General features: G+C 40.8%; 1 protein-coding gene across 1 annotated transcript in view; it reads left to right on the top strand.

The window, feature by feature from the left end:
• The first annotated feature begins 365 nt into the window (after positions 1-365).
• The window catches only part of CLVS2 (clavesin 2), a 55,973-nt gene continuing 29,945 nt past the window's right edge, over positions 366-26,393 (top strand). Inside the window, exons 1-2 of the mRNA XM_062632395.1 lie at positions 366-1,371; positions 11,167-11,341. Of these exons, the coding sequence (XP_062488379.1) occupies positions 983-1,371; positions 11,167-11,341 (564 nt within the window). The 5' untranslated portion in view covers positions 366-982. The remainder of the gene's footprint in view (positions 1,372-11,166; positions 11,342-26,393) is intronic.

Raw genomic sequence — 26,393 nt, 5'->3', positions numbered from 1 at the left:
CAGCGGGGCGTTTTCGGCCTCCGAGGGCAGGTGTCGTTGCGCTCCTGTGTGTGTGAGCGTGTGTGAGTGTGTGTGCAAGGCGGGGCCGGGCAGTAGGCAGCCCCGCGCCGGCTGGTACCATCTGGGAGTCGGGGCGTGGAACGGAGGACAGCGCAGGAGGCGGATGAGCATCCTCAAGGCCGAGGCTCTGTGTGCCTTTCCGGGCTCCGCGCCGGCGAGCGAGAGCCTCTTCGCTACCAGTACCGGCGAAGCACCTGCGGATCGGCTTCCCTTCTCTTCCCCCCTGCTGTTTATTTTATTTATTTATTTATTTTAGTTTGGTGCTGCTGAGTTGTTTTGTTTTTTTTTTTGTTGTTGTTGTTGGTTTTTGTTTGTTTTTTTTTTTTTTTTAGCCCTCCGTCAAACACAGGGAGACGCTTCCGAAGCGGGGCGAGCGCTGATCTTACGTAAATGGTGCTGCTCCGGGGAGAGCAGCCCCCCTGCCAGCCCCGGGCCAGGGGAGCGTCCGCCGGTGCCGCTCGCCCTGCCTAGCGGCCGGGCACCTCGCTGCCGCTGCAGCCCGGCCTGAGATCCGCTCTAGCACCGGCAGCGGCACCGGCGGGGACAAGCGGCGAGTACAGCCGGTAGTCCGCAGCCCCATCCCCGGCGGCTTTCGGCTCCTCCGCGGACCGGCTGCGGGGATGCTGCGGAGCGTCGGATCTCGCGGCGTGGAGGGCGCTATGTCAGAGAGATAACGCAGCTCTGCCAGCAGCCCGGGGCCAGTCTCGGTGCCAGCCTTCCCCCGGGACCTGGCTGCCTGGGAGCCACTCGCTTCTCGGCGGCCGGACTGGCAGTGGCGGCGAGGCCGGGGAGCCGCGGGGCGAGGCCCGGCGGGGCGGGGGAGCGTCTGCCGGCCGAGCCGGGGCACCCCGCCTGCGGGGGCCAAGCGGCCGGGAGGCTGAGGAGCGCCGGCAGCAGAGGCGGGGAGGAGGAGGGCAGCGCCATGACTCATTTGCAGGCAGGTCTCTCCCCGGAGACTCTAGAGAAAGCCCGGCTGGAGCTGAATGAGAACCCTGACACCTTGCACCAGGACATCCAGGAGGTGCGGGACATGGTGATCACCCGGCCGGACATCGGCTTCCTTCGCACCGACGATGCGTTCATCCTGCGGTTCCTGCGGGCCAGGAAGTTTCAGCACTTCGAGGCGTTTCGCCTCCTGGCCCAGTACTTTGAATATCGCCAGCAGAACCTGGACATGTTCAAGAGCTTCAAGGCCACAGACCCGGGCATCAAGCAGGCACTGAAGGATGGTTTCCCCGGTGGGCTGGCTAACCTGGACCACTACGGCAGGAAGATCCTCGTCCTTTTTGCTGCCAACTGGGACCAGAGCAGGTAAATGCAGAGCCACCCACCCACCCTAACCCCTTCTTCACCCGAGGCAACGCATAGGAAAAGCTGTGCCAGAGCAGAGAGAGGCAGTGGGGACACACTGGCTGGGCAGCAGTGTGGAAGGCAGGGGGGGGGAAGAGAATGAGGAAATTAAATTACATTTCATGGCTTAGGGCCTTTTCAACCTGCTCATCCTTCAGGGACTGAATTTTGGGAGGGAAGTAGGAACTGTGCCAGTGCTCTTCTCAACTGGCTGATAGGAGCTTTACACCCTTCTGCCTGCCTTTAGCCGAGGTGAGCTGTCATGGTAGATGATGAGCGTATCCTCCTGAAAAAGGCTGGTTGTGCTCTCCATGCTGGTCTTTCTGCATTGACACACACAGAGCAGCTCAGGTGCCATAGGAGAAAGTGGGTGATGCTGCGTGTAAAACAGGAGTATCCATGATGGCGTTTGAGCTGAAAAGTTCTGTGCAAGAAGCTGAGGCTCCCAAATCCTTTCCCTCAGCTAAAGAAAGCATTTCCTGAGCCACCTGGAAGAGCCAGGATGGAAGTTGCAGTAACCACTTCTTTTCCCTGCTCATGCTGCTCCAAGTGGGAATTCTCCAATCCAAGCTGGCTTTGGTAGCAAATTGAAGGAGGCAAGTGCAGTCCCTAGAACAATTTCAGATCCTTTTTGGGACTGCCTTAGTCTGAAGATGACTTAGCAGGCTGACCCAAGTGCTGTTTCTGACCAAGGCCCATTCTTTTAAGAGTCAGCTTGATACTATGTGACACTATTTGTTTATTCTAAATACCTAATTATCATGCTCAGTTTCTTCCAGTCTAAAATTCTATCTGCAAAATTTGCTTGATTTTCAGATGTAAATGAAGGAATCCATTAAGAGTGTACTCTCTTAAACCTGCTGTAAGCACTGCATAATTTCCCTAGGCTCCCAACCTGCAAGCACGTTTAGCATCTGAAGCACTTCTCAGTGAGAAAACTTGAAATCTTGCTAGTTGCCTGACATGAACCCAGACCATCTTTTGTGCAGTCAACAGAAGTTGGGCATAGGCAGTGCTGAGTGTTCCATGCAGATATCCCAAGCTCAGCTATTTTGAAACATTGGGGGGACATAAATAGCCAGCAGCGTGGATAGAAAGGACTGAATCTGGGGGATAGGCATGCTTAAGCTTGCCCTTTAATTGTTTGTGTAGCTGTTCTTTTGGAGGCTGTGTGGATAGCAACTGCAGGGAGTGATTCCACAGCTCCCTGCACCAGTGTTAACAGCTAGGGATGGCTGCTGGCCCACCATGGATTTCCTCATTTCCAGACACAGTGGCCATATCCACACTGCCTACAGTTAGAGTTTTCTGGCCCTTGCTAACCCATGAATCATGCCCAGTCACTGGGAGAAAGCAGTCTGGCGCAAATCAAAACTGCCCATAACCAGGCAAACAAAAAGAAAGTGCGGATGAACATATGCACAGCTGGTGCCAGTGTCCTTTTCCTGCTTTGGTTTTCTAGCAGATGGAGCAAAGCAGCTGAGTGAGGAAGCAGCGGTGATGAGTCTAATGACTCTCTGCGTGGGCTTCATTTTCCATATGAGGACCTTCCTTTTTTCCCCCTTGAGGATCAGGTCAACTTTTTATTTTAAAAACAACTTCACAAAGTCTTAGAAACCCCTGAAGGAAGAATTAGCAAATAAATAGATACTCTATACTGTATTGTCATTTTTCATTAATGAAAAAAAAAACAAAGCTTTATGTGATGTTTTTCAGGTCATTAGTTCCTAGTCAAAAGAACACCAAGAATTCAAGTTCACAAATAAAGTAGCATTTTAAAAAAATAATTGCAATGTGAAAAGAATAGCTGTATTTTCTTAATTTTGGATGTGCTAATATTTGAATTGATCAGCTGGCACAATAGAAAATGTATTTTTTTCATGAAGTCCTATTGGTACAATTATTATTATCTATTTTATAGTAGCAAAGTGACTGGATTTCACCAGAGTCCCTAATGCTTGCAGTTGTATGCTTACTGCTTTTCAGCACTGCACGCCCACAGTACGCCTCTCCTCCAGAGCAAGGGATTTATTTTCAGATAGACCACTCAGACAAAGGGAAGAGAGCTGAAGCCCAGCTGCAGGGAGTGGTTTGCTCCAAGGCACATGACAACTCAGTGACAGATCTGGGAATGGAGCTAGGTCACTTTCTTTTCTAATTAATTTAGTGTCTTCCATTATCTGATGTTCAGCAACTGAACCTTGGGAGCACTGTGTATGGAACTTATACTAGAACTGCTGTGCAATATGTCTCAAGCTTATTCCTCAACTGACCTGAGAGCTTGTGCATAAAGCACTGCTCCTTTTGCAGTAACAATGGGAGTATTACTCCTTGAAGTCTGTCTTGTTAGGACCTCTTTGTATGCTTCATAAACTGAGTTAATAGAGCACAGCATGCCTCCACATTTATTATGTGTGTACAACTTACTATGGCCAGCATGTAACAATTAGAAATAAAAAGTTCCAATTTGTTATTTAAATGAAGAGCAGACATACTATAGATGATTTATATAGCACCAGCAGCCTATGATGTGCATAGTTCCAATTAGAAAGAAAAGTGTGGGAGGCAGAACATTCCTATGGTAAAACAAGCCTATATACTAGATGTTAAATCACTAAATTGAAGCAGGGCTTGAAAACTGTACCATCTGAACAACTAGATCAGACATGTATTTGAAAAGAACAAGCAAAAAAATGAATGGTGAAGGATAATGCACAGAGTAGCCCAGCAGGTTTCAGTGGGACCCTGCCTTACTCACCACCCTGTCTCTGCTATGGGGAAAGTGAAGACGGGTGGCACTTCTGGCAAGGGCTGGGTGCACTCAGGGAGGAATCAACCTTCCTTATTAGCTTTCAGATTGTTGATTCATAGCTACATTTGACTAGTAGGGGTGTACGTGCATTTGAAGACTCCCATATGCTTCATGTGTCTAGCTGATGGAGTTCTTTTTTTCAGTTAATGGTACAATTAACTTCAACTGTCAGTGGCAAGGGACCTGTTGTCATGCATCTTCTTCTGTATGCTTTATGGCACCTGTACACAAATTCCCCAGGAAAATCAGTCCATTTTGATGCTATTTATTTGAAATCTTTCTTGGCATTATCTCAGAGTTTTTCCTAGAAAGTGCAATAGAAAAGTGCAGGAGAAGAGTGATGCAGTGATACCTAGTTCATCTCTGTGTCACAGTGACCTAGTCAGCTCACACTGTCCTCGGTGAATATGGAAATCCCCTGCACTCATTACCATTAGCTCTGCTCTTGCATCAGATGATTTATAGCAGGGCAAGGACGAACTCCACTGGTTTTCTTTCAGACCTATTCTTTCATGTGCAGAAGGGTTAGAAACTTATCTTCTCCTCCCATTAAATAAAAAAATTAAATAATGTAGCTATTAGGAGTCTGATCTGTTCCTCGGCTCACCATTAACCACATGCTCACTATTAACACACACTTTCTCTTAGTGACCGATGCTATCTTACTGTTTCCTAGCTTTCTCCCAGGTATCTGTATCTGCCTATTACTCACATTTAGACTGAGTGTTTTGGCTAGGGATCTTTTTGATCAACGATAATGTAAAATTTAGATCAGCTTATTCTGCATCTGTGTCTGTGACTTAGACACTGGGCTAACGTAAAGAGCAATGAATGGTATTAAATCTGAATCTAAAAGCTAATCTGGTAAAATATTTGGATCAGTTTCTATTTTCCTGTGCATTTTTGTAACACTGGTGGTGCTTTTTGGTTTTAGAGTAAGGGCTCCCAAGGCATGCTGCCACTATTTAAGCAGAATAGTTGTAAGAGAAGTTTTAATGTTCAATCTTTCCAACATACAAATCTGTACCCAGACTGACAAATCAAGGAGATATGAGGCATCATTTCTGCATACTGCTTTGTGTATCCTGAGAACTCTTATTTCACCGAAATTCTAAAAATATGAAGAGCAGTAGGTTAGAAATAGAATGATGGCTCAGAGACTTGACCAGCATTCCATTTAAATCACAGTGGCATAAGACTTCATTTGACAGAAATCTTTACTTTTCCAAATGGCGATGAGCTTAAAATACAGACTGTGTGTTCCTTACATGTTTGAGACCTTCAGGAGACATGCGCCTTAAATTCTGGGGAAGAAGACTTACCATTTATCTGTTCTAGTTAACTCATGAGAGGCAAACTCATGCCACTCAGTTTTAATTATCAAAATAACTTGAAATTTCTTTATATCGGGGGAGGGATGACAAACAGCAATAGAGATAGTAGGGCAACCCTGCCAAATCAGATTATCTGTTATTCAGAGGAAAAGTGAATTGACAGGAACCAGAATCTGGTTAAACAGATGATACAGTGGATGCCACTCATCATCAAGAACATAAAATATTGAAAACAGCTGACACAGCTCAATTTGACATGAGACATCTGTACCCTGCATTCTTCCTGTCTCTTCTCTTTCTGTTGGCCTGATAGAGATCACAGTGGCCTCTGGGAGTGAAGAGGATGCACAGACCATATAACCAAGAGCTAAAGGTGAAAGATCATAATGAAACACTACCAAGAGCTGATAGCAGTGTCTGCCAGACTGTTTTTCCCAGAAAACCTGGGAAATACTTTGAATCTGTTCATGTCACATAAAAAATTCTCAAAGAACTTTTCTATAAAGGGGAAATTGCTGCCACTGTTAAATTGCAAGAAAGAGGGATGCTTAGTTAATTGTTTGAGCTGTTCTGGTCTTGACAAATTAAGACTTCAGTGAGGCATTACCCTTGTAGCCATCCCAAAGCATTTGAAAGAATCGCTGTCAGTGTGGCTATTATCCCGGGCTCATTGTTTTAAAGTCAACCCGAATGAAAAATTGCAAGAGGTAGCGGAGTGTGTCTGCATACCAGTCCCCACCTTATTTGAACTCAGGCTGGGACTCACATAGAAAAGGAACATTAAGAGTGCATTATATATGTGATAACATATTTCCAGAATTTGTTAATTCACGTTAACAACTGGGCTAAAAAGTTGCCTAAGCTTTCCATCAGGTTAAGCATGGTTCTATAAATAGGGGGCACTAAATGCATTAAAATTAACCACGAGTTCTTGTTTATCATAGTAATTAGTAATACCTTGCTAGCTACAATGCATCCCATAAGAGTCTGTTTAAACAAGTGAATTTAGTCACAAATAAATAGGATTTATTTCTGCACAGCCTATCTCCAAGCTCCTACAGAATACTCACTGCAGCAAGTGAGGCCCAGCACACTGTATGTACCTGATAGCACTGGAAGGGTCATTGTAAAACTAGGGCCAGGGTAAAATGAGTGGTTAGCTGTCTCCTAAGTACATACTATTACTTAAATAGATTAATAAGAATAAAAGAATACCATTTTGGCCTGAGACTGAGCACCATGTTGTCTTAAAATTAAAGGCTAATATGTTGACACTTTGTTTTCTTTAAAGTAGAATGGCAATCAAAGCCATCATGGACCAAATTTATTTTACACTCACTAACATCCCATTTTTCTCACTCTTCATTAGTTGTATTTCTGAACCTATATAGAAAGGTAATTTCAACAACACAGTCCAGAGTAATTTTCCCACCTTCTCTTTACATCGGATTTTAATTTCCCTAAAGTCCAGCCAAGGATGGAGTGTATTTTATGGCAGAGTCTGTGCATCCTGGTGCTGACATGAACAGAAGTAGCAATGAGGTGAAATGCTGGACAATGTGAGGCTGCAGTGGATTAAAGATGAGTCTTTATGCAAATAACTCTGCTGTGTGAAAGCTTTAGTTTAGTTTCTTTAATCTTGTTGCATTTGCTTGGGCTGTTCAGCTGATAACTTTCAGCTGCCATTTGCACTGTCTCAGATTTCATCTATCACACCAGGTTTACATTTCTGGCTCTCCTCAGCACATGTCCAGAGTAAAAGCTGCTTTAAATATCCACTAATGGATTTGTCTTTCTTGTCTGGTTTCCTGTGCTATACTTAAGTAAGGTATTAAAACAAAGAGATGAAGTCCATTACAGGGTGAAGGATAGCTCCTATCTTCAGCTAATTGCTGTGAAGGGCATTTGAGGTAGGAAACTTGGTTGTTAGTGACATGTCCCTGTATACTGATGTGGCTTTTTAGACTTGAAAAGTACTTCATATACCTTCCTCTAGCTGAAAATTGTTTTTGCTTCATTATAGCTAGACCTGTGTTCTTCAGGACTTGTTTTCACAGAGAGGACCACCTTTTGTCTTTTTCAGTGACTAAACATACATTATTATCATTGTTGTTGCGAACTGGCTTTCTTATCCAAATCCTGCAACAGGAAATAAGGTTTTGTGAATGTGCCACAGATTTGTGGAGGCCTAGCTCTGCAGCCATTGGTTACTCCCTGGTGGCTGTATTCCTGGTCTCATTGGTGCCTGACAATTTTCCTGTTGTCTTGAATGAATTCAGGACATAATTAGGTGTGTTTGTGTTTACGTGTATATGTCTATATATTTATCACTTAGGTATATATAAAAGTATTTCATGGCCAGTCTCAAGAGACCTGATTGGCCTTGTAAGCAAAGAATCTTTATGTTTAATGCACCAGATTTCTAGCAGCCTTGTGCCACTAGGGAGCTGTTAATCCAAGGTATGCAGTGTTGTCTTGAGCTTCCCAGGGAAGGCATTAGAGATCTGCATCAGGAACTTGGGACCCATCTTCTTGGAATGGATGGAGTGTGCTTGCAGCAGCCTTCTGGTTTGTGGAGCTCTTCTGCAGAAGGAGATCCTTTAATGGGGCAGCATAAATCTCAAATGGGGTTGAGGCTAATTTGTAATGTCTGTTTTTTGTATGAGCTGTGGTAGATGATCTTCCGTAGACTGAGGAATTAGCTGCTCTCGCAGTGTCTCGCCTGATGCAATTTCCTTCCCAGTACAATGTTTTCCCTGGGAGGGCCTCTTACAGGGTGTATCTCCATCTAAGTTGATGAACTGATAAAAAAAGTACTATTTCTGAGACCTCCATCACCTTGTGGACGTAACCATAGGTTTGAAGGCAGCTGGCTGTGCTCTAAGCCCAGCTCCAATCCTGAACACAACTCTGTAAGCCTCCTTCCTTGAGGCTAAGCGCATGTTTTCATCTCAATGCTGGCAGTTTTACAAAACATGTGTCATACAGGGAATTCTTAGTTGGTGCTCTCCCGTGTCTGTGCACCAGTGTTGTATTGAGTAGGTAGACTTGTCTGGAGATATGCTAGGCAAACTAAGACCTTTTTAGTAGCAGCTAAACCATCTATAGCCTTCATGCTGCCAAACGCTCCCTACACATTCCGTTTTACATGAACAGACTCATTTTGGAAAGAGACAATGAATGATTCTATCTTACCTAAGGTTGCTCTTCACACTGCAGTGCTGGGGGTGTTTGGTTATATAGAGACCTCACCAGTGGTGATGGCATTTTCCTCATGCATCAGTTGGGCTTGGGGGATCTGCTCTGCTTGGGAGGAGGGGGAGCATCAGCCACACCACCATGCCCAAGGTGCTGGCTTTGCCATGCAGATCCTGTGCCCCCAGCTGGGTTTGCTTAGGGCAGACAGGGTGCTCCTGTGTGCCTACTGAAAAAAATAGGGTGCTGGCCTAACATATCTTTGATTATCAAATTGCGCTAACAATTTTAAGGATTCAGGTTTTGACCATTGTCTTTCAAAATAGGTCTCAAGGCATGTCCTTTTTTCCCCATTGACAAAATTCCATTTACAAAAGAGTTGGGTTTTTTCCTTTGTTTTTTTTTTGTTTGTTTATTTTCTTTTTGTTTGTTTGTTTGTTTGTTTTTGGTTTTTGTGGGTTTGTTTTTTTTCTTTTTTGTTTTTTTTTGGCATATAAGGATTTCCATTGGGAAATGACAGATAAAAAATTTTCCTGTGCTGTTTCCTCCCAGCTGAAAAAAAAAAAGAATAAAAAAGAAGGAGCATACCAAGCTTCCTGTAAACCTTAGATCTCAGAAAAGTAAAGCCTCAGAAACAAGATAACTCTCAGAAAAGTGAAAAGGAGAGGAGTGATTACGAAAACTTTTATCCCAGTTGAACAAACCAAATTAAAAACAAAATAAGGTTCTCCAAGATGATGAAAAGTATCATGTCAAAAAAAAATATAATGTTCTCAGGGGAAGACATACTTTCTCTTGTGCACTTGTGTTAGGCTGATATTAAGAGAGTAATTTTATAGTCCCTCTGCTAGGAATGCATAGTTGGGAAGTTCACTGAGTTTTAGTTCACTTAAAAAAAACCAAGATGGAAAGATGTGAGGAGTCAGCCAGAGCTGATTAATTTAATTTGTGTCATTTCGTTTTGCCAATATTTTTAAAATATAGTTGCATACACAAAGGAACAGTGTACTCATTGTGTTAAAGCAATCAGAATTTAGTATAATTTAATAGAATTTTTAAACAGGCAAACATGCTGTTTGCTACATATCTAGTATGGTGCAGATTTCCTTGAGGACTCATAATTTTGAGAACTTCTATGTTTGATGCCATCATAGAAGGCTTTTAAAGGGCCTTATTTAAAATATCTGCATAAACACTAGAAGAATTAACTCTTTATTTTGTTCCTGGTATACCTACCTGGTATTTTTCTGGTTTAGCTTTCTAATGCCGCATCTGTTACTGTGGTGTAGACTGACAATTTACATCTGTTTCAATAACTACTTATCTTACTTTTAAAGAAGTTTTTTAGACCTAAAATATAGTTAGCCTGGAAAAATCAAAATTTAAACAACTATTTTGATAGCTCTTAAAAAAGCCCAAATAATGTTTTAAAGAAGCCAATAAGCTAAAGTGCAAGTTGATTAATAACTATTGAATGGCAGTCTAAAGATGACATTGCTGTATATATTTAAGCTATTTAGCTGCTGTAGTAGGTGCTTTAGCTTCAGAAAAGAAAGATTATACTCAAGAGAGCCTTGGCAATCTGGAATTATGTCTTCTTTCATAAGATCATCAATCTAAGAAAAAAATTATGTGCATAGATGTAAGACACATAATTACATGTTGTACATCTTTGTAAACCCAAATTTAACATAGAAAATCCTAGGACCAATGGATAACACAGTCCAGACTTACTCCTGAAACCACATAATTTGGGCATGCAAAGTACTCTGTACTCAGAACGTAGTTAAGTAATTCTTATAAGGTTGCTCTTGCCCTTAACCAGGAGCACCTCAAAGTCCTAGTGTGTGTTACTTTCTGCTTTAAAGATCCTTGAGTAATCAGCCTTCTGTAATACCTTTTGTAGATTTAAAACATTACCCAAAGAGAGGGACAAGAAGAGCATGTAGGAATCCTTTTTTTAGCTGATAATTTTGTGGAAGCTGTTATTTCAATCCCTGGGAAAAATATAGGAGGAAACTTTGGGTCTAGGCTTCTAGTGTTAGGTTCAGGTTTTGGTATCATGATATTAGAAAAATACAATTTGCACAGATATGTTTGTATAGACATTTAATAAAATGCATAGATACTAAAGCAGCATAGGAGACTGCAGAAAACTTCAAATCTTTCTGGTGTGTTCTGTTCCTGTAGTTTGTTCTGTCTGGCTGATGGTCTACATGAACATAATCCTGCTCCAGAGGGTGAGTTCAACTAATTGAGCTTTTGAGAGTTTCCCAGCTTTACATACCCATGACTTCTGAGGACATGTTTGCACTCTTTGATTTAAACTTTTGACAAGCAGTACAAAGGAAGAGGGCTCAGAATTTGTCCATGTCCATGTCCTGTCCTAACCACATCTCCCCTTAACATTCACAGGTACACACTGGTGGATATTTTGCGCGCCATACTCCTTTCTTTAGAAGCCATGATAGAAGACCCCGAGCTTCAAGTGAATGGATTTGTTTTGATTATAGACTGGAGCAACTTCACCTTCAAGCAGGCCTCCAAGCTCACACCAAGCATGCTTAGATTAGCCATAGAGGGCCTTCAGGTAATATTCTTTCTTTTTCTCATTCTCCTTTGTTTTGTAGTTCATTACAAATCTAAGGGGCTAAAAAAACACCCTAACCAAAACAAAAATCTAAGAATTTTTGAATAGTAAGGCTATTAAGACCTAAAGGTATGGGTAAACATCCAAACTACAGCGGCATAAGCTAATGTGTGAGCTCAGTCAGCTAACTGTAGTACTTCTGGTGTGTGGGCTTCTTCTTTGCCATAAATAAGAGGTAACTTTTCTGTCTTTATAGCCAAGTGGCTGGCTTCCTGTAAATTTAGACTCTAATTTCTGCAGCAGCAAGTTAGAAGCAATCGCTTTATCTTGTAATTTTGCACAGGCCTAATGAAATATGGGTTGCTGCTGCCACACCAGGTTGTTTTTTTCCATTGATTCCATCGGAGACCTGCTCTACATCATTTATCCTGAAAAATACGGGGCACTGTGATTAGACAGTTAGCTGGGATTGTTTACTTACTCAGCCTTCAGCCTGTGCTTGGCTTTTTTGCTAAGTCAGGATTAATTTGAGCAGCAGCTTCTGGGACTGAGTATACAGTGCTCGTTGTAAATGCACTTTACATGGCACAGGCACGTTGGTGGGAAGGATGCTACATAACTCTTGGCTTTCTCCTATGATCTCTAATGCTTATTAAAATGAAAAACTAGAATCTGTAAAATAGTTGTTTCCTGTGCAAGCTTGAGTCACTGTGTTAAAATACTGTTAATTCACTCCTGTGGCAGCATGCCTTGGTTTTACAAGGACATACTTTCCCTCTCTGTGATGTTTTTATCATTTTTACATTTTTATTACTCATAAAACAAAACAGCAGCCTTATCTTTGAACTTTCTTCACTTTGATATTGCTATTTTTTGAGGAAACTTGTATAGCAGTACTATGGAGTTTTGATCTAAATCTTGAAATTGCTTAACCAGTATTCAGCCTGCTGTCACACACCGAAGGGTAGTGACAGTTATGAGACAAAGATCTTGATTTTCATTTTGTGCTGTTTCCATATGCAGTGGTGTGATTCTGTGGCCTTGAGAATTACATTAGAAGGTAGCAGTGAGATATGTGCTGAAACAGTGCTGCATTTCCTTTTATTGCTTTCAAAGTTATTTTCTTTTTTTGTGCTGTTTTTCAAAGTTAGATATTGCTTTCTTGTTTAGAACATGAAAAAATACTTTAGTAGTCTTTGTTTTTAAATGGAGGTGTTTCTTCTTGAGCATTAATCAGAGATGCTTATTTTGAGGAGAGGTGCAGTGGGTAATTGCATGTGAAAATATGCAGAGTCCTGCCAATCTTCAGGTGAGCTCTGAGATTCTGTGTTCTCCTGTCATTGACTGGTTCATTAGTGAGTTAAGGTGAAGTCCTTTGGCTTAATTTGCCTATGTTCCCAGCTTTGTTTGTTCAAATATTCCAAGTCTAATGGTGGCCAGCACCCAGGGCATCATTTTGTGGCCTCTGTCTTCATTCCTGTTGACTTCAGAGATGTAAAACTGGTCATGAAATGCTCTAGAGGAGGGACTGAGAAGGCACGGAAATGTCAATATAAGATAAGACTCTCCCAAGACTAGAGAAATCTGTCCTAATCTGTGACAGGTCTTGCTACTTGTAAACAGCAACTTTTACAAGGCCTTTTATCACAAGCCTTTTGAAGAAATTAATTAGTTGGGCTCTCATAATACAGTGTTTAATTTTCTATGGAGAACCACTGAGGCAATGAGGGCTAACATACTAGCAAAATTGACTCTTTAGTGATATTCCCCCAGTAGTTATACTACTTGGGGGTCTATTAATTTAATTTAATTTAATTTAATTTAATTTTATTTTATTTTATTTTATTTTTTGAATATTTTTCTATATAAAGATATATTAGAATCAATGGAAAGGACTAAAGACAACTGTACTGAGCATCTTAGAGGGAAAAACTCACTTCAAAAGCAATTGCTATCAGTAGGCAAATAAGAGGAAAGCATGGTGGAAAGGTGGTACAGAGAGGCCCTTGGCAAGGCACAGGTTTATTTGAACCTTCTTGCAAGATTTCATGACTGAAATGTTACAATTCCTTACTGTCAATGGGACACCTTTTATTTTGGGACAAAAAATGCATAGCAGAAACATAGAATTATAGAGTCATTTAGGTTGGAAAAGACCCTTAACATCATCGAGTCCAACCGTAAACTTAGCACTGACAAGTCCAACACTAAACTATGTCACTGAGTGCCGTATCTGCACATCTTTTAATTACCTTCATGGATGGTATCTCTGTCACTTCCCTGGGCAGCTTGTTCCAGTGTGTGATAACCTTTTCAGTGAAGAAATTTTTTCCTAATACCCAATCTAAACATCCCCAGTACAATTTGAGGCTGTTTCCTCTCTTTCCTATAATTTGTTGGGAAAAGAGACTGACATCTACCTCACTGCAACCTCCTTTTGGGTAGTCATAGACAGCAACAGGGTCTCCCCTCAGTCTCCTTTTTTCCAGGCTAAACAACCCCAGTTCCCTCAGTTGCTCCTTGTAAAACTTGTGCTCTAGATCCTTCACATCATTCTGAATGATGTCAAAGTAAAAAGTTCTTAATCAGGTGGCATGAAAAAGAACAACTTGCTGTTTATTTATGATCTTTGTAAATACTCTCTGTTTAATCAGAGAAATTGAATTTACTTTGGCTTACAAGATTTAACAGGGCTCAAGATTCTGAACTTTACCGTTTGGAGAATTTAAATATTTGTGTTACTTATGTGGAAAGGGACAGGAAAAGTGGGATTAGTGACCACTGAATTTGATGTTAAGCAAATCCCTTTGCCTCCTGAATGAAATCTACTAAATTTGCATTATATTTACTTAGCTTCCATGGTGAGCAGAATATTCAATATTGTACATACCAAAGAGAGTTGATTACAAGTCATTTCTGGGATCTTCACAAGTGCTTATTTTTTAGGAAATGGCTTTTGAAAGTAAGATAAGTAAATACATAAAGTTTTCCACTGAAGACAAGTTCCGCTGTGTGCTTTGCCTGCATATCTATGTTAAATGGGAGCATGAAGAGAATCGTACCCCTAACTGACTTGTATACATTAGAAAACCCTCCTAGGCAATGTTTTCAGGAAAAAAGCCTTTTCACCATGGAATTTTTAATGTTAAAGCACAGTAATTGTCTGTAAACTAGTGTGAATTTGCAGCGTATCCATCCCAGCAGTGCTGTACCAACCAACTGGTGCAGTGTAGGTCAGTGCTGATTTTTAGATCAAATTTTTTTACTAGCCAAGAGACAAAAAACTCCTGTGGAGACTGGGGCACTTGGCTCGGACTCTTGATGCTCCAGCCCTAGCTCATACACTGGCTTTGTCCTTTTGGAAAAATGGAGTGATACTTTTCCCTGAAGATGCTGGTGGCTACAGTATTTATATATATTTATATATATATATATATATATATTTATATACTCCTCATCAGTGAGAAGGAGGATTTGCACTTAGAGCCCCTGCACCTTCCATAGTAAAGAATCAAAACATAAGCTAATGCAACACATAATACCCTTTGTTTTCTGACAAGGGTATGTCTGGTGCCTGGGTGCCTAGAATTGCCTAAGGGCTCAGAGGTGTGAAACCTGAGCAGAAGGAAAATGTTCCTGGAAGGGTGAGACCAAAACCCATGCCCTGACTTTAGCACCTTGAGTTTGACTCTCCTGAGCATATTCAATGTACAGGTGTTTGTGAATCCATGTTTAGGTGTCTGGTTCTCCCCATTCTTTGATTTCTGTAGCCAAACACTAATTTTAGGCTTGTGAAGGAGCTCATGTTATTCAACAGCTGAGCTCCCAAAAGCAGGGTAGTGTTATAGCATTGTGTGCTTACCACCTGAGTGCTTTGAATAAATCCCTTTCAAAAACTTTGAAAAACTTGACAAAATTTTGCCTCTTTCACCAGCAAGGGATTACAAGACATGATTTCTATTCAGCTCGTAATAGTAGTTGCATACATGACAGATTTGCTTTGTATGTTTTCACTCAGGCAGGCTGTACATCTAAATGCTCTGCAAAACTGCATAGCTATTTGTGGCTAAATATTACTGCTTTTCCTCTAGGTAAAACACTGGGGAAAAAGAGATGATACACATTTAAACTGAGAGCTGAACATATGTGGACAGTCAGTATTGTTGCAGAGGACAGAAGACTTGCTTTTGGATTGAGGATGTTTACAGGACAAGAGAGTGATAGTGTTGTGGGGAACAAGGCAGGTCTTTCAACTGATTGTGTCTTTTTTGTAACAAAGGGGGGATTTGTAAGCTAAAACAAACTCGTTACTATGAACATGAAAGCAAACCAGAAAGATCACAAAGACAGCATGCTTACAGCTGCTATTGCTACCCAAAGCATCTTTCAAGCAGCTGTACTTGTGAGTTGTAAGGACAATATCCCAAATCATATTTGCTGCAGCAGCATTAAGGTGGAAGTGGTAGAGACTAGAGTACAGGGAATCTTATCTAGACATCATGGTTAGTTAACCAAACACAGGCAGTGCTTGAATATCGCCACCTGATTCTGGACTGCGTCTGTACAACCAGCAGGTTGCAGTGTCAAGAATCTGTTAAGTCAGAAACTTCCAGAACTATGGATACCTCTGTAAACAGTATTTTGACTTCATAAAAATACATGGTCACATGCTCTGTGCAGTGCATAAGATTGTTAATAATGAGCTGACGGAACAGTTGCTCAGTCCTAGCAATGAGTATCAATGAGCGGCAAACTACAAAAAAGAGCATTAACTGCCTTTGCATCCAAACTTAAAACCATAAAAACCGCTCATTCAGTGCTTGAATTTTCTGCTCCTTTTTGAGAATAGGATCCTGACATTTCCCATAGTGCTTGGGAGGATATTAAACAGTAGCAGGCTTAATAATCTTCATTTGATACTCTTTGAATGCATGTAATGCCATGTGAGCTGACGCCTCTTTGAAGCATATGGTAAGAAGCAGTAAGCTGAACTCGCCTTTCACTCCCAGAAATTCTGTTGTGTGGCATCTTGCTGAAACCTGCAAAGATGCTTAATGGAGTTAGATATCCACCATGCAAACACTGCCGCTAGAGCTAGCAGAGTAACTGCTGGCAACAGGTTATCATCCTCCATGTGAACCTGCATGAGAAAGAGAGTGGGCACGTTGCCAGTGATTTGCAGATATTTACTGTGTGCAAGGCGTGACAACTTGGATCTGGGGATATGGGCTTTAGTTCAGGCACTTTGATCTAACTAGCACAGATGCTTTTGCTTGTTCCTCCTGTCCTTTTCCCTGTGAACAGCCATTCTTACTCTGTCCTCAGTTCTTCATCCCACTCCTGTTGACATTGCCTTACTTTGTATTGCTCTTCACTGATGTGCCTTTTTGTCTTAGTGGTCTGATGTCATACTCCAAAACACTGTGGGTAACTGCACGGCATGTTAAGTTCACCTTAGATTCCTTTGGAGAACTCAGCCTCTTGTGGTCTCACTGGCCAAATAGTCTCCACATCTGGCATTTAATCAGCTTCAAATCTCCCAACTTCAAATCTCTTAACCACTCTTCATACCACCCTGGAAAGTAGCACTAGAGGGTGAGGCCTGATCTGTTCATGTATCAAGTGAGTCCTCTAGCCACTAAGCTGTTAAAGAAACAGTCCTTGTAGTTCCTCAGATTGGAGCTGGTCTGCTTGGTATATATAACAGTATTCGTAGGGTTGGGCAGGAGATGTTGGAAGCTTCTGGTGATGTAGTGGAATGACTTCGCATGACATGGGAAAAGAAGATTTTTTTGTATCTCAAGTTGTCTTTGACAAAGTAGCCATGGTTAATGTAGAAGCCAACGAAAATGCTCATAGTTGATATTTTTTTCCATCAGTTCTATCAAGAGAGAAAAACATTCAATTAAAATTACTGCTGCTTGAGAGAAAGAAAATGAAAGAGGTTTTTCTTGTATGTGCAGACTGTCTTTCATGAGATTTTGCTAAATGCTAACCACTTTTCTATCTTCTTTTTGATGGGAAACTGGATCTATCTGTATTAAATGAAGATAGTGATTAAGCTGAAAAACTAATACTATGCTAAGGTGAGTGGCACCAGCATGAGAAAAGAAGGGCTTTGTATTACAAACTTGGTGTAGGGAATTAACTCGTGGAATTGCGATTGGTTTCATGTTGTCTCTGGTAGGCCACAGTTTAAAAACTATATGGTTATAACCATTTAACAGCTTAAAAATATATAATTATTTTTGGAAGGATTTTTTCTTGGTTAATGTCTTAATATTCCTTTTTGCTTCAGTATCTTAAGACCATGAAGGGAATAAACAGTATTCTTTCTCATAAGGTCACTTAGAAATAAAAGTAATTTCTTCTAAATTGCAATGTCAGAGACAGAAGACATGTTTTAAGATCATAGTTCACCTTCCTGCTAAGGCAAGATTTTCTCATGCATTATATTTTCTAGTACATCACACAGTTTAATTTAAAGTCTCAAAGGCAAGTCTGGCATATTCTTTGGGGCCCTTTTTTTGACTTTTGACTTCTTGCTCTTCAGATTTTCTCTCGGCATTAATCTTCATTTTTCTGTCAAAATGCCACCTCCTATAAAACCCTTTGCTATTTCACCATGTGCTGTTGGGTCCAAAGCAGGACTTGGTGTCTGATTTTCAGTAGCCGCAAAGAAAGGGATTGTTTGATGGAGTATGTATTGGTAACAGCAGTGATGTGGAATAAGGACATGGAGATGTTCTGTCTTGTTTGCCACTGGAGATGGTGAAATGTGAAAATCAGTGGGATCCTTTTTATTTGGGAAGCTTAAAGTTACATTTTTTGATACTGTCCAAGTTGCCTGTGTTATCAGTCCATTTTGTATACACATCTCTCAGGATATGCTGGATCAGTTTTTGGAATTATTTTCAGTCTAACCTTTGTGTTCTGTGATGCTCATAAATCCTCTGTGATCTTATTAGGCTGCTCACCATTGTCTTTATTTTACTGTCTTCAGTACATACTGCATTTGCACATAGTACCTGTGATATCAGCTAAGCCTTCAGTGCCCACTCCCCAAAACAGTACAGTGCAATCTTTTTGGTGATTTTTGTTTATATTCCTTATGAAATGTTCAGCTGCTATGGCAATTATTTTTATGAATCTAATTTGACTTTGGTTATAAGCAAAATGTTGACTTTTAAATAAATTATTGCCATGAAGGAAAAACACTGCTGTAACACTTCTCTACTGTTGAAAAACAAATGTAGGAAACTTCTTTAGGGGAAGCTCCATAAAAATGTGAAATTATATGTCTGGTGATGGTTTTTCTCATCTCATGTTTCATAATCATAAAAAATTCAACAAAATTCAATTCTCATATGTTTTAATAGGCATAACTGTGTTTAAATAAGTGCTACTCTGGTGATTTAAGCACACAGAGAAAATAATATTTCTGAAGAAAGAATTAAATATGCACTCATCATATTCCAACTTGGATAATATATTTTTTCAAAAACCCTACCCCAAAACCCCAGGCAAAATGCATTTTTCTCCAGTAATTTCCTGCATATTTTGCAAAGATCAGAATAAGTTCTGAAAAAACATGTCTAACTCCTTATTATGTGCCATGAGAAAATAGTGCTTGTAATCTTTCCCAGTGTCTTCTGTAATGAGATATTTTGTCTAAGTGTAATGAATATCCAGACATGGATATGGGCTGAAATCTGAGGTGGCTGAGCATGCCACCCTGCTGATGGAAATTCGGGTGTGCGTTCAATCAAAAAAACTAACTGTAACTCCAGTGCCTGACACTGAGAATGTCTTATGTCAGCGTCTCACCCAGAACAGTTCTAGCTATGTCAAGGTGCTTGCTGGTTCTCATGGGTTACATTTTTTTGTTCCAACCCAGTATAGGTTTGAGTCCTTACTATAAAATATGTATCCAGCCCCCTTGTTTTAGGACACTGAATCCGATACTACACAGTGGCACTGGAAAATTCTAGCCTTATACAGTGATTAAAGATTGTATTTTCAAATGTATTTATTAATTTCTTAATTCTTTTAAGTTGGTTCTTAAGACTCCTTTAAACCTGTTAGAATCATTTTGGGAAGGGCTTTCTGTCTGAGAAGAACTGGGTTTCAACCCTTTGCACTTCCCCATTGAAAACACTTCTAGAAGGAGAAAATAATTCTGCTGTGGTCCAGGAAAGGGCCTACCTAAAGGAATGCTTAAACTGCAGTTGTCAGTTTTTACCTGATATTTCACTAAATGTGCCTTAATACCCACAAAATCTGAGTTTGTAGGGAGGTGTCTCCATCCTGCACTAAGCTATTTGAAAGTATCATTTAGAGCATTGGATCTTCTGGCTGAATGCCACCATGCTAAGTAGGAAGGATCAAGGATAAATCGTCAAGTACTGGTAGTCCTCCAGCTTTCTTCTCATAAAGTGTTTGCAAGGTACAGCCAGTCCTGAGGTCTGTGATGGATCCTTCAGACCCTCATACAAAACCCCCATAGAGTACACTCCAGAAAGAGAAGATACATTCAGTAAATTCTAGTGTAGTAGTTAAAACCCCAGCCTTTGCAGTAGGGATTTTTAACCTGCGGGAGCATCTATGGTAAAACATAGCTTCATTTTATGAGGAAGACAGAAAAGGTTCTGAAGGGTAGTGCTTAACAGAGGAGAAAAGAGGGCAGAAAGGATGTTAAGAGAAGAGAGGACAGTTATGAAAGGACAGGGCAGAGGGGCAGAGTGGAGACCTAAAAGCTGCTCTTAAGGTTAGGTTTTGATGTGTTTGAAAGTAGACAATTCCATTTCCTATTTTATGGCTGTTCCAATATCGTTGATTAAATTGACATATCTAAACCAAATATTTAAAAGCTATACTGTCATACTGTTACAAAATAAAGATTAACATTTTATAAGTCATAGCTGACATACACGTGCAGTAATCAGCCTATATTATAATGCCAGGTATTATCAGACCCCTCTGATTTTATTTGGGAAGCACACCACCATTACATGGTGGCCTTCAGAGGCACCATATATGCCTTGGCACTGCATTCCTCCTCAAATCTTTGCTCCACTTTCCAAAAGAAATATGGGTTAGCTACATAACTCTAGCAACATATTTTCATTGTGAGGGGATCCAGTTAAATAGTCATGATTGATGAGGGATTATGTGTCAGTAAGGAACTGGCTGAACCCCTTAACTACTTATTTTCCTGTTCTTTATCTTTCAGGGTTTTAGAGATGAAGAATTGCAGGGCAAGGTTTGACGTATGTTTTGGGCATTAGCTGAGCTCCATAGTGTCATGCTTTTCAAGGCTTTTTGTTAGGAATATTGAGCAATTGATTTTCTCTGGAAAACCTGAGGGCATCTTCATACTATTGCTAGCAGTATGATCCAATTCTGTTCTCCAAGGAAATTCAGCAGGAGTGCAACTTAATGAGACCAGTGAAAGGAATCTGACCACTCTATTTATAGCACACTAATTGATCAGGGTAGCCACAATAGGAGGAAACTTCAGAGAAAATCAATGCAGTATCAAATGAAAATAGCACTCAAGCTTTTACAGAGAGCTGCATGAAAAGCCAATTAAGAATGAATCTGTTTGACAATCCATGGGAACAGCTTGGACCATGTGTGTTCTTGCTTTAAGTTGTAGGAATGAAATCAAACTATGCAGCATCTCACTTGCAAGGTGAGATGTTTTCTTCCTCACCTTGTTGATATTCTGTCCCATTGAATCTTCTTGATGAATTGTTTTACTTTCATGTGGTGGCTGTAAATGTCTTCTTCTAAGAGCTCCCCTTTGACAACCTAATGCTTTTTTTGTAACAAGCTCTGATGTCCCTCCCTGAGGATAGCAGCCACACTGCATAGCTGTGTGTCCAGGACACAGACAGAATCCCAGGTCTCAGGGCTTTCATTTAAATGCAGGGAGAAGGTGGTCTGTTTACCTCCTTTCTCATTTCTGTCATCCAAATACTTGTAATCATAATAGATACACAAACTGTAACTGTTTGTACTCATTGCTAGTGTTTCTTAAAGCTGTGTAATGGATCTTTGCTTCCTCCTAATTTCATTTTTTCCTCATGGTATTTAATAAAGTCCTGAAGAGCCCCTCCATGCTCCATCCCCAAGAATTTTGGTTTTCTAGCAGACATTCTCCTTTACTGGATGTATCTCCATGCCATGGGGCTGGGTGCCGTTTGGGTTGCTGTATTAAGATTGAGCAAGCAATAAATTGCCATAAGGGCATTTTAGCAATACCTTGCCTCAGAAAGAGCCGAAAGGGGAGCACATGTACACTTTGGTGACTTTAAATGTGCTTTTTGTTCTTGTGTGTTTACATGCACAAAATTTTTGCCTCTTCTAAAAAAGATGGCAAACTCAATGAGGGGGAGAATCACTACTTGTGCCTTTTATACAAAGCTGTTCAAGCTAATAACGTGTGCCTCCTTTCAGTGCTTGAATATGCTTGCAGATAAATGGATAAAACATTTTATGGCATGTGGGATACAGTGCTTAGGTTGATTTTCTGAGGAAGAATGTGCATTTTTTTCTTTTTCAGTAGGATAATCAAAGGACCGGCATCATGAAGTCACTGCATGAATAATCCTGTTTTTCTGCAGCTGAATGGGAAAGGAGTAAATAATTTGTACCTTCCCTGAACAGTTATTTTCTGTGGGCTAAATTTATATAACACCAATAGCTAAGCATATTCATGGTGCTACCTTTTATTTCATTAAGTCTTAAGTTTATGTAGTGATGTGGAGTTGTGGCTTAATTAGCTAGATGAATAATATCAGAAATACTGTCAATTATCAATATGATCTTCATTTTTCTTTAAACCCCAACTGGGAATCCAGTTCCCAATGACATCAGCAGTTGCCGTGGTGAACTTTCATAAGCTAGTCTTCAATCTTTCATTAAATCACAGGCTAGGAAAGCAGACATGAGGACTGAGATAAAAAAAACCCCAAACATTGCATTTGCAGCACTGATGTCTTCTCTGGAAAAAAAAAAAAAAAAAAAAGCAGGCATACCTCTGTTTTTCGAAAAAAGATATTTTGCTGCACTAGTGAGCACACTCTTTCAGCCATGTATATTGTTTAAGCTTTACCGTGAAAGAAGAATCTGCAGGATGTAAACAGAGGTGAGATTTGTGGGACTTGAGAGAGGCCAAAATCAAATATGATGCTAGGGCCTGAATATGATGAATGGCTTAGCTCTGCTATGTTGCAGTGTTTGAGAGTGGAAGGAGGGGTGGCAAGTTTAGTAAATCATTTTCTAGCTACATTGGGCTTTAGCTGGATATTTTTCAGAGCAAAGGCTGAGATTTTAAAAATTTGGAAAAGTCTTCATGTGAACTATCAGCACAATGTTTGAACTCCCACTGGGGATGACACATGGGGAGAAGGGCAAGGGACCAATGGCAGAATACTTTGGGGATCATGTGAAGCAGGGTGGAATAGGAGGAACACCACTGAGTTGGGAGGGCAAATGGAAACCTGGTTGTGACTGCCAAGCTCCCAGGCATTTGGTGCACTGAGCTGAGAGTGCTGTCACTATTAAGGGACATACAGGTGCCATTTAAAGCTTTCTTTGTGGAGCGATGCCCCTGAATAGTAGTTTGGTTCCATATGTAACTCTTATTCGGTGCTATTTTATCTAATAAGAGAGTTCTTCCCTACAAAACTTAACATACTTATGTCATTACAGCACTGTGGTGCTAAGAATACTGTCACTGTAGCTTGTTACTGGCACAGGTCTCCTCAGCAGTTCACTTCTGCTCAGGTCCACCAGTGCAAAAGCTCTGTCTCCTGTTTTTGTCCTAAATTAGTCCTGGCCCCAGCTGGGACCAGATGTTGAGCCAGTGCTTCCCTGTGTTTGTTCACTCTGTGGTGTGGATACTTTCTGGGAAAAGGAGTACAACTGTAATTTCATATTTGCTTTCCTAGACTAGAAATGGGAGAGCCTTAATTTTACACTTTGGAAATGGAAAAGCTATTAAAGAGGCAATAGGGAACAGAGCTACAGCTGCTTTGTTTTATTTTGCAAATATATTAATTGAAAAAATGAAAAAACAGAAAAGCATAATTTGGACAATCTAGGTTCTTTTTTACAGATTTTAAAGTTTGGATTGATTTCCTTTAAAGTTATGAAATCTTGCTCACAAAGCTTTTATGCTTTCCCTGAGGCTTCTCCTTCGTGAAAAGGTTTTTGACAATTTTAACTTAGTCAAAAGTAGTGCACTAAGCTGTAATTTATGTTGCCAAGCTTTATTTCCCAAGGCTCTGCCTTCTCACTTGTAGAAGCTGGTGAAACTGCAGAATAGAATTATCTTTGCCAAGTTTGCAAAAAGAGAAGCTGTCCCTTAGAGCACTCTGTCCTGTTTTCCTCCCAGCACTGAATTTGCACTTATGTCCTAGAAAAATGCCATTTGCACGGATGACAGACTGTCACAGGGCTGCGACATAGGTTATTGCTGTGAGATGGGAGCCTTTTGGCGTTCTTCTGAGTCACTGGCACCATCTGTCCCTCTTCCTGAGGTAAGGCTGGATGGACTGAGTGGAGCCCAGGCATGCCATTTGGCTTTTTATTTGGCATTCCTGAGCTTGCATCAGTCACAGGCGGATGGGGAGATTGGTTTAGGATAACTTGTTTTGTTCCATGTTCTGCAGTGAACCCCAGGCATAATCTGCTTTGATTCACATATTGTATTGCAGGAGACATGTTTTGCTGCGAAGCAGACAGTTTCAAAGTTGCTGGTTTTGCTCTTAGTGCATCACATTGTGCTAGGTGGTGCTTGTTTTGCACACCTTGTTCAGAAGCTTGAATTTCTTTTGAACATATGCTAAAAACTAAAAAGGGGATTCACTCAGGATTCACATAGATCACAGTTCTGGTCACCCAAATAGTGTCAGCCTGGTTTCCTTCTCTGCTTTTACTGAGAAGGCAGAAGATGTGTTCCTGTCCTTTCTCTCGGGTTTGATCCTGTCAACATAGAGTGAAATTCACAGAGCTCTGGATTCATTAAGCCCAAACTGATCAAAAAAGCCCAGCCCTTAAATGGAATCATTTTTAGGCAACAAAAAGCATGGCAGTAGACTAGTAAAGAGAAAGGGATTAGATTCCTCACAGCACTGTGTGGGATGACATGGTGAGTGTTGGTCTTGCAGTGGAGCCATAGTGTTAGAGAACAGGACTCTCTCAAGGATGAAAATTTACTGGATGAGTGCTCTGCGAGGATCGCTGCAATACCATATAAAATAAAACCTGTGAGAATTTGAAGTTACTGCTGTTAGTGAGCTTTCAGCCAAGTATTGTAAGTGAAGCATGGCTGAGGAAGACAGAACAAATGAAGAGACATGCATTTCGGCATAGGCATAGCAGTGAAATGCAGACAGGGAAAGGGAGTTCTCCAGGGATGATGTTCAGTGAAAAGAGAGCAGGGAATAATGGCTGAAGGCTTTGGGATGGTCAGAGGTGACCTACAGCATTGAAACCTGGGGGGGACAGTTTGTACAGAACAGGAAGAGTGTGGAGAAGACAGAGGAAATGTGTAATGCAGCAACTGAGGGCATCCTGTTTCTTAAGCATTAACACTAAAATAAGAGGTGAGATGAACAGCTAGTTATATTACAGTGAAAGGTACTGTAATGTGCTTGTATACTGAAGGAGAAGGAGGTTTGAAAATAAGAGCTGTCATAAAATGTCTTTGGGAGTACAATTAGGGAAGTTGGTGCTGAAAAGTCAGAATTCTGGGTTGTTTCCCAGGTAACAGGTGAATATGTTGGGGGCAGGTGAGATCCAGGCTGTGGAGTAGGACTCAGGGAAGAGGTTCATGTTTGTGTGCCATTTGTTTTGCCCTTGTTTTCAGAGTCCTGAAATAGGTCTCTTTTACCTTAGAATTACATAACAGTGAGTCAAAACACAGCTTTTCAACATCTTTAATTAGTACTAACAGTCACATTTCTAGTTAACACATTTGAGGTAATGGAAAAGGCATTGCAGAAAAAGCTCAAAGATTACTGGCAGCGAGCATGCAGGTGCCTTTCACCAAAACTGTTCCAAATCTCTTTTCCATCCTTATGCGCTAGACAAGATGCTCCAGTGCAGGAGGTCTGAACTTTCCCATCTGAAGTGCTGGTGTCTTCCTATGTCTTTATGGTTTCACAGGCTTCTTTGAGCTCTGGCGCAGCCTGCTGCACTCCTGAAACCCTGCAGCTTTGGAGAGCTGGTGGTGGTTGCCTGTCCGAAGACATCAGCAGAACTGGTGTCAATTTGATGCAGATTTAAAGAAAGCTAGGCCTGCCAAGTTGGACAGAGAGTTACTTGCTTGAATTTCAGAATCTGGCTTCTGGTTTGATTCTTGCTTCAGGCATTATTTCATATCCCACATCTGAAGAACAAAATATCTTCTCTGCCTGGCTGGAAGCCATGTCCAGGGCAATGCAGTATGATCTTTGCTGGGAGTACATTTCATCTGCAGCAGTGGTAGATGATGTACTCACTTGTGCACATGCTTTGATAGTAAATAGCATTTGTAATTTTTACTGCTTTGTGTAGCAGTGTAAAACACACTTCAGTATCATTGACATGGATCAGGGAAGAATAATATTTATGTGGACTATATAGAACTATACATCCTGCTGATCATGCCACAATGTTTTTATTTTATAAACTTTGTGCTCTACTGGAATTCTCATTGCAAGCTTTTTGCATTAATGCTGGGTTATATTAATCTGTCATCACTTGTTTAACAATAGCACTTCAGAAAAGATGATGCAGTTATTTGTGAGCACGTGTACATCTCTATTAAGAAAAAACGCAATGAAGGAGACACCTTTATTCCAAAAAATAAAATCCTTGTAAACTGATTTTTTATTTTTCTGTGAACTGTAAAACCATGAGGAGGTCTTGATCATATTATTTATTTACTATGAATTCAGCTTCTCTGTTAGCCCAGCTCCTATTCCCATCAGGGCCGTGCTGTTCACCTACTGATGATAGGGGATAAACAGTTTTATATTATTATGCTTATGAATCCTCT

The sequence above is a fragment of the Pezoporus occidentalis genome, unplaced genomic scaffold (genome assembly GCF_034315485.1).
Source record: "Pezoporus occidentalis ecotype Australia unplaced genomic scaffold, CSIRO_AGI_Poc_V1 ctg39, whole genome shotgun sequence".
In the NCBI taxonomy this organism is placed as follows: Eukaryota; Metazoa; Chordata; class Aves; order Psittaciformes; family Psittacidae; genus Pezoporus; species Pezoporus occidentalis.
Note: the sequence above shows the minus strand (reverse complement) of the source record. Positions and strands in the feature narration are given on the sequence as shown.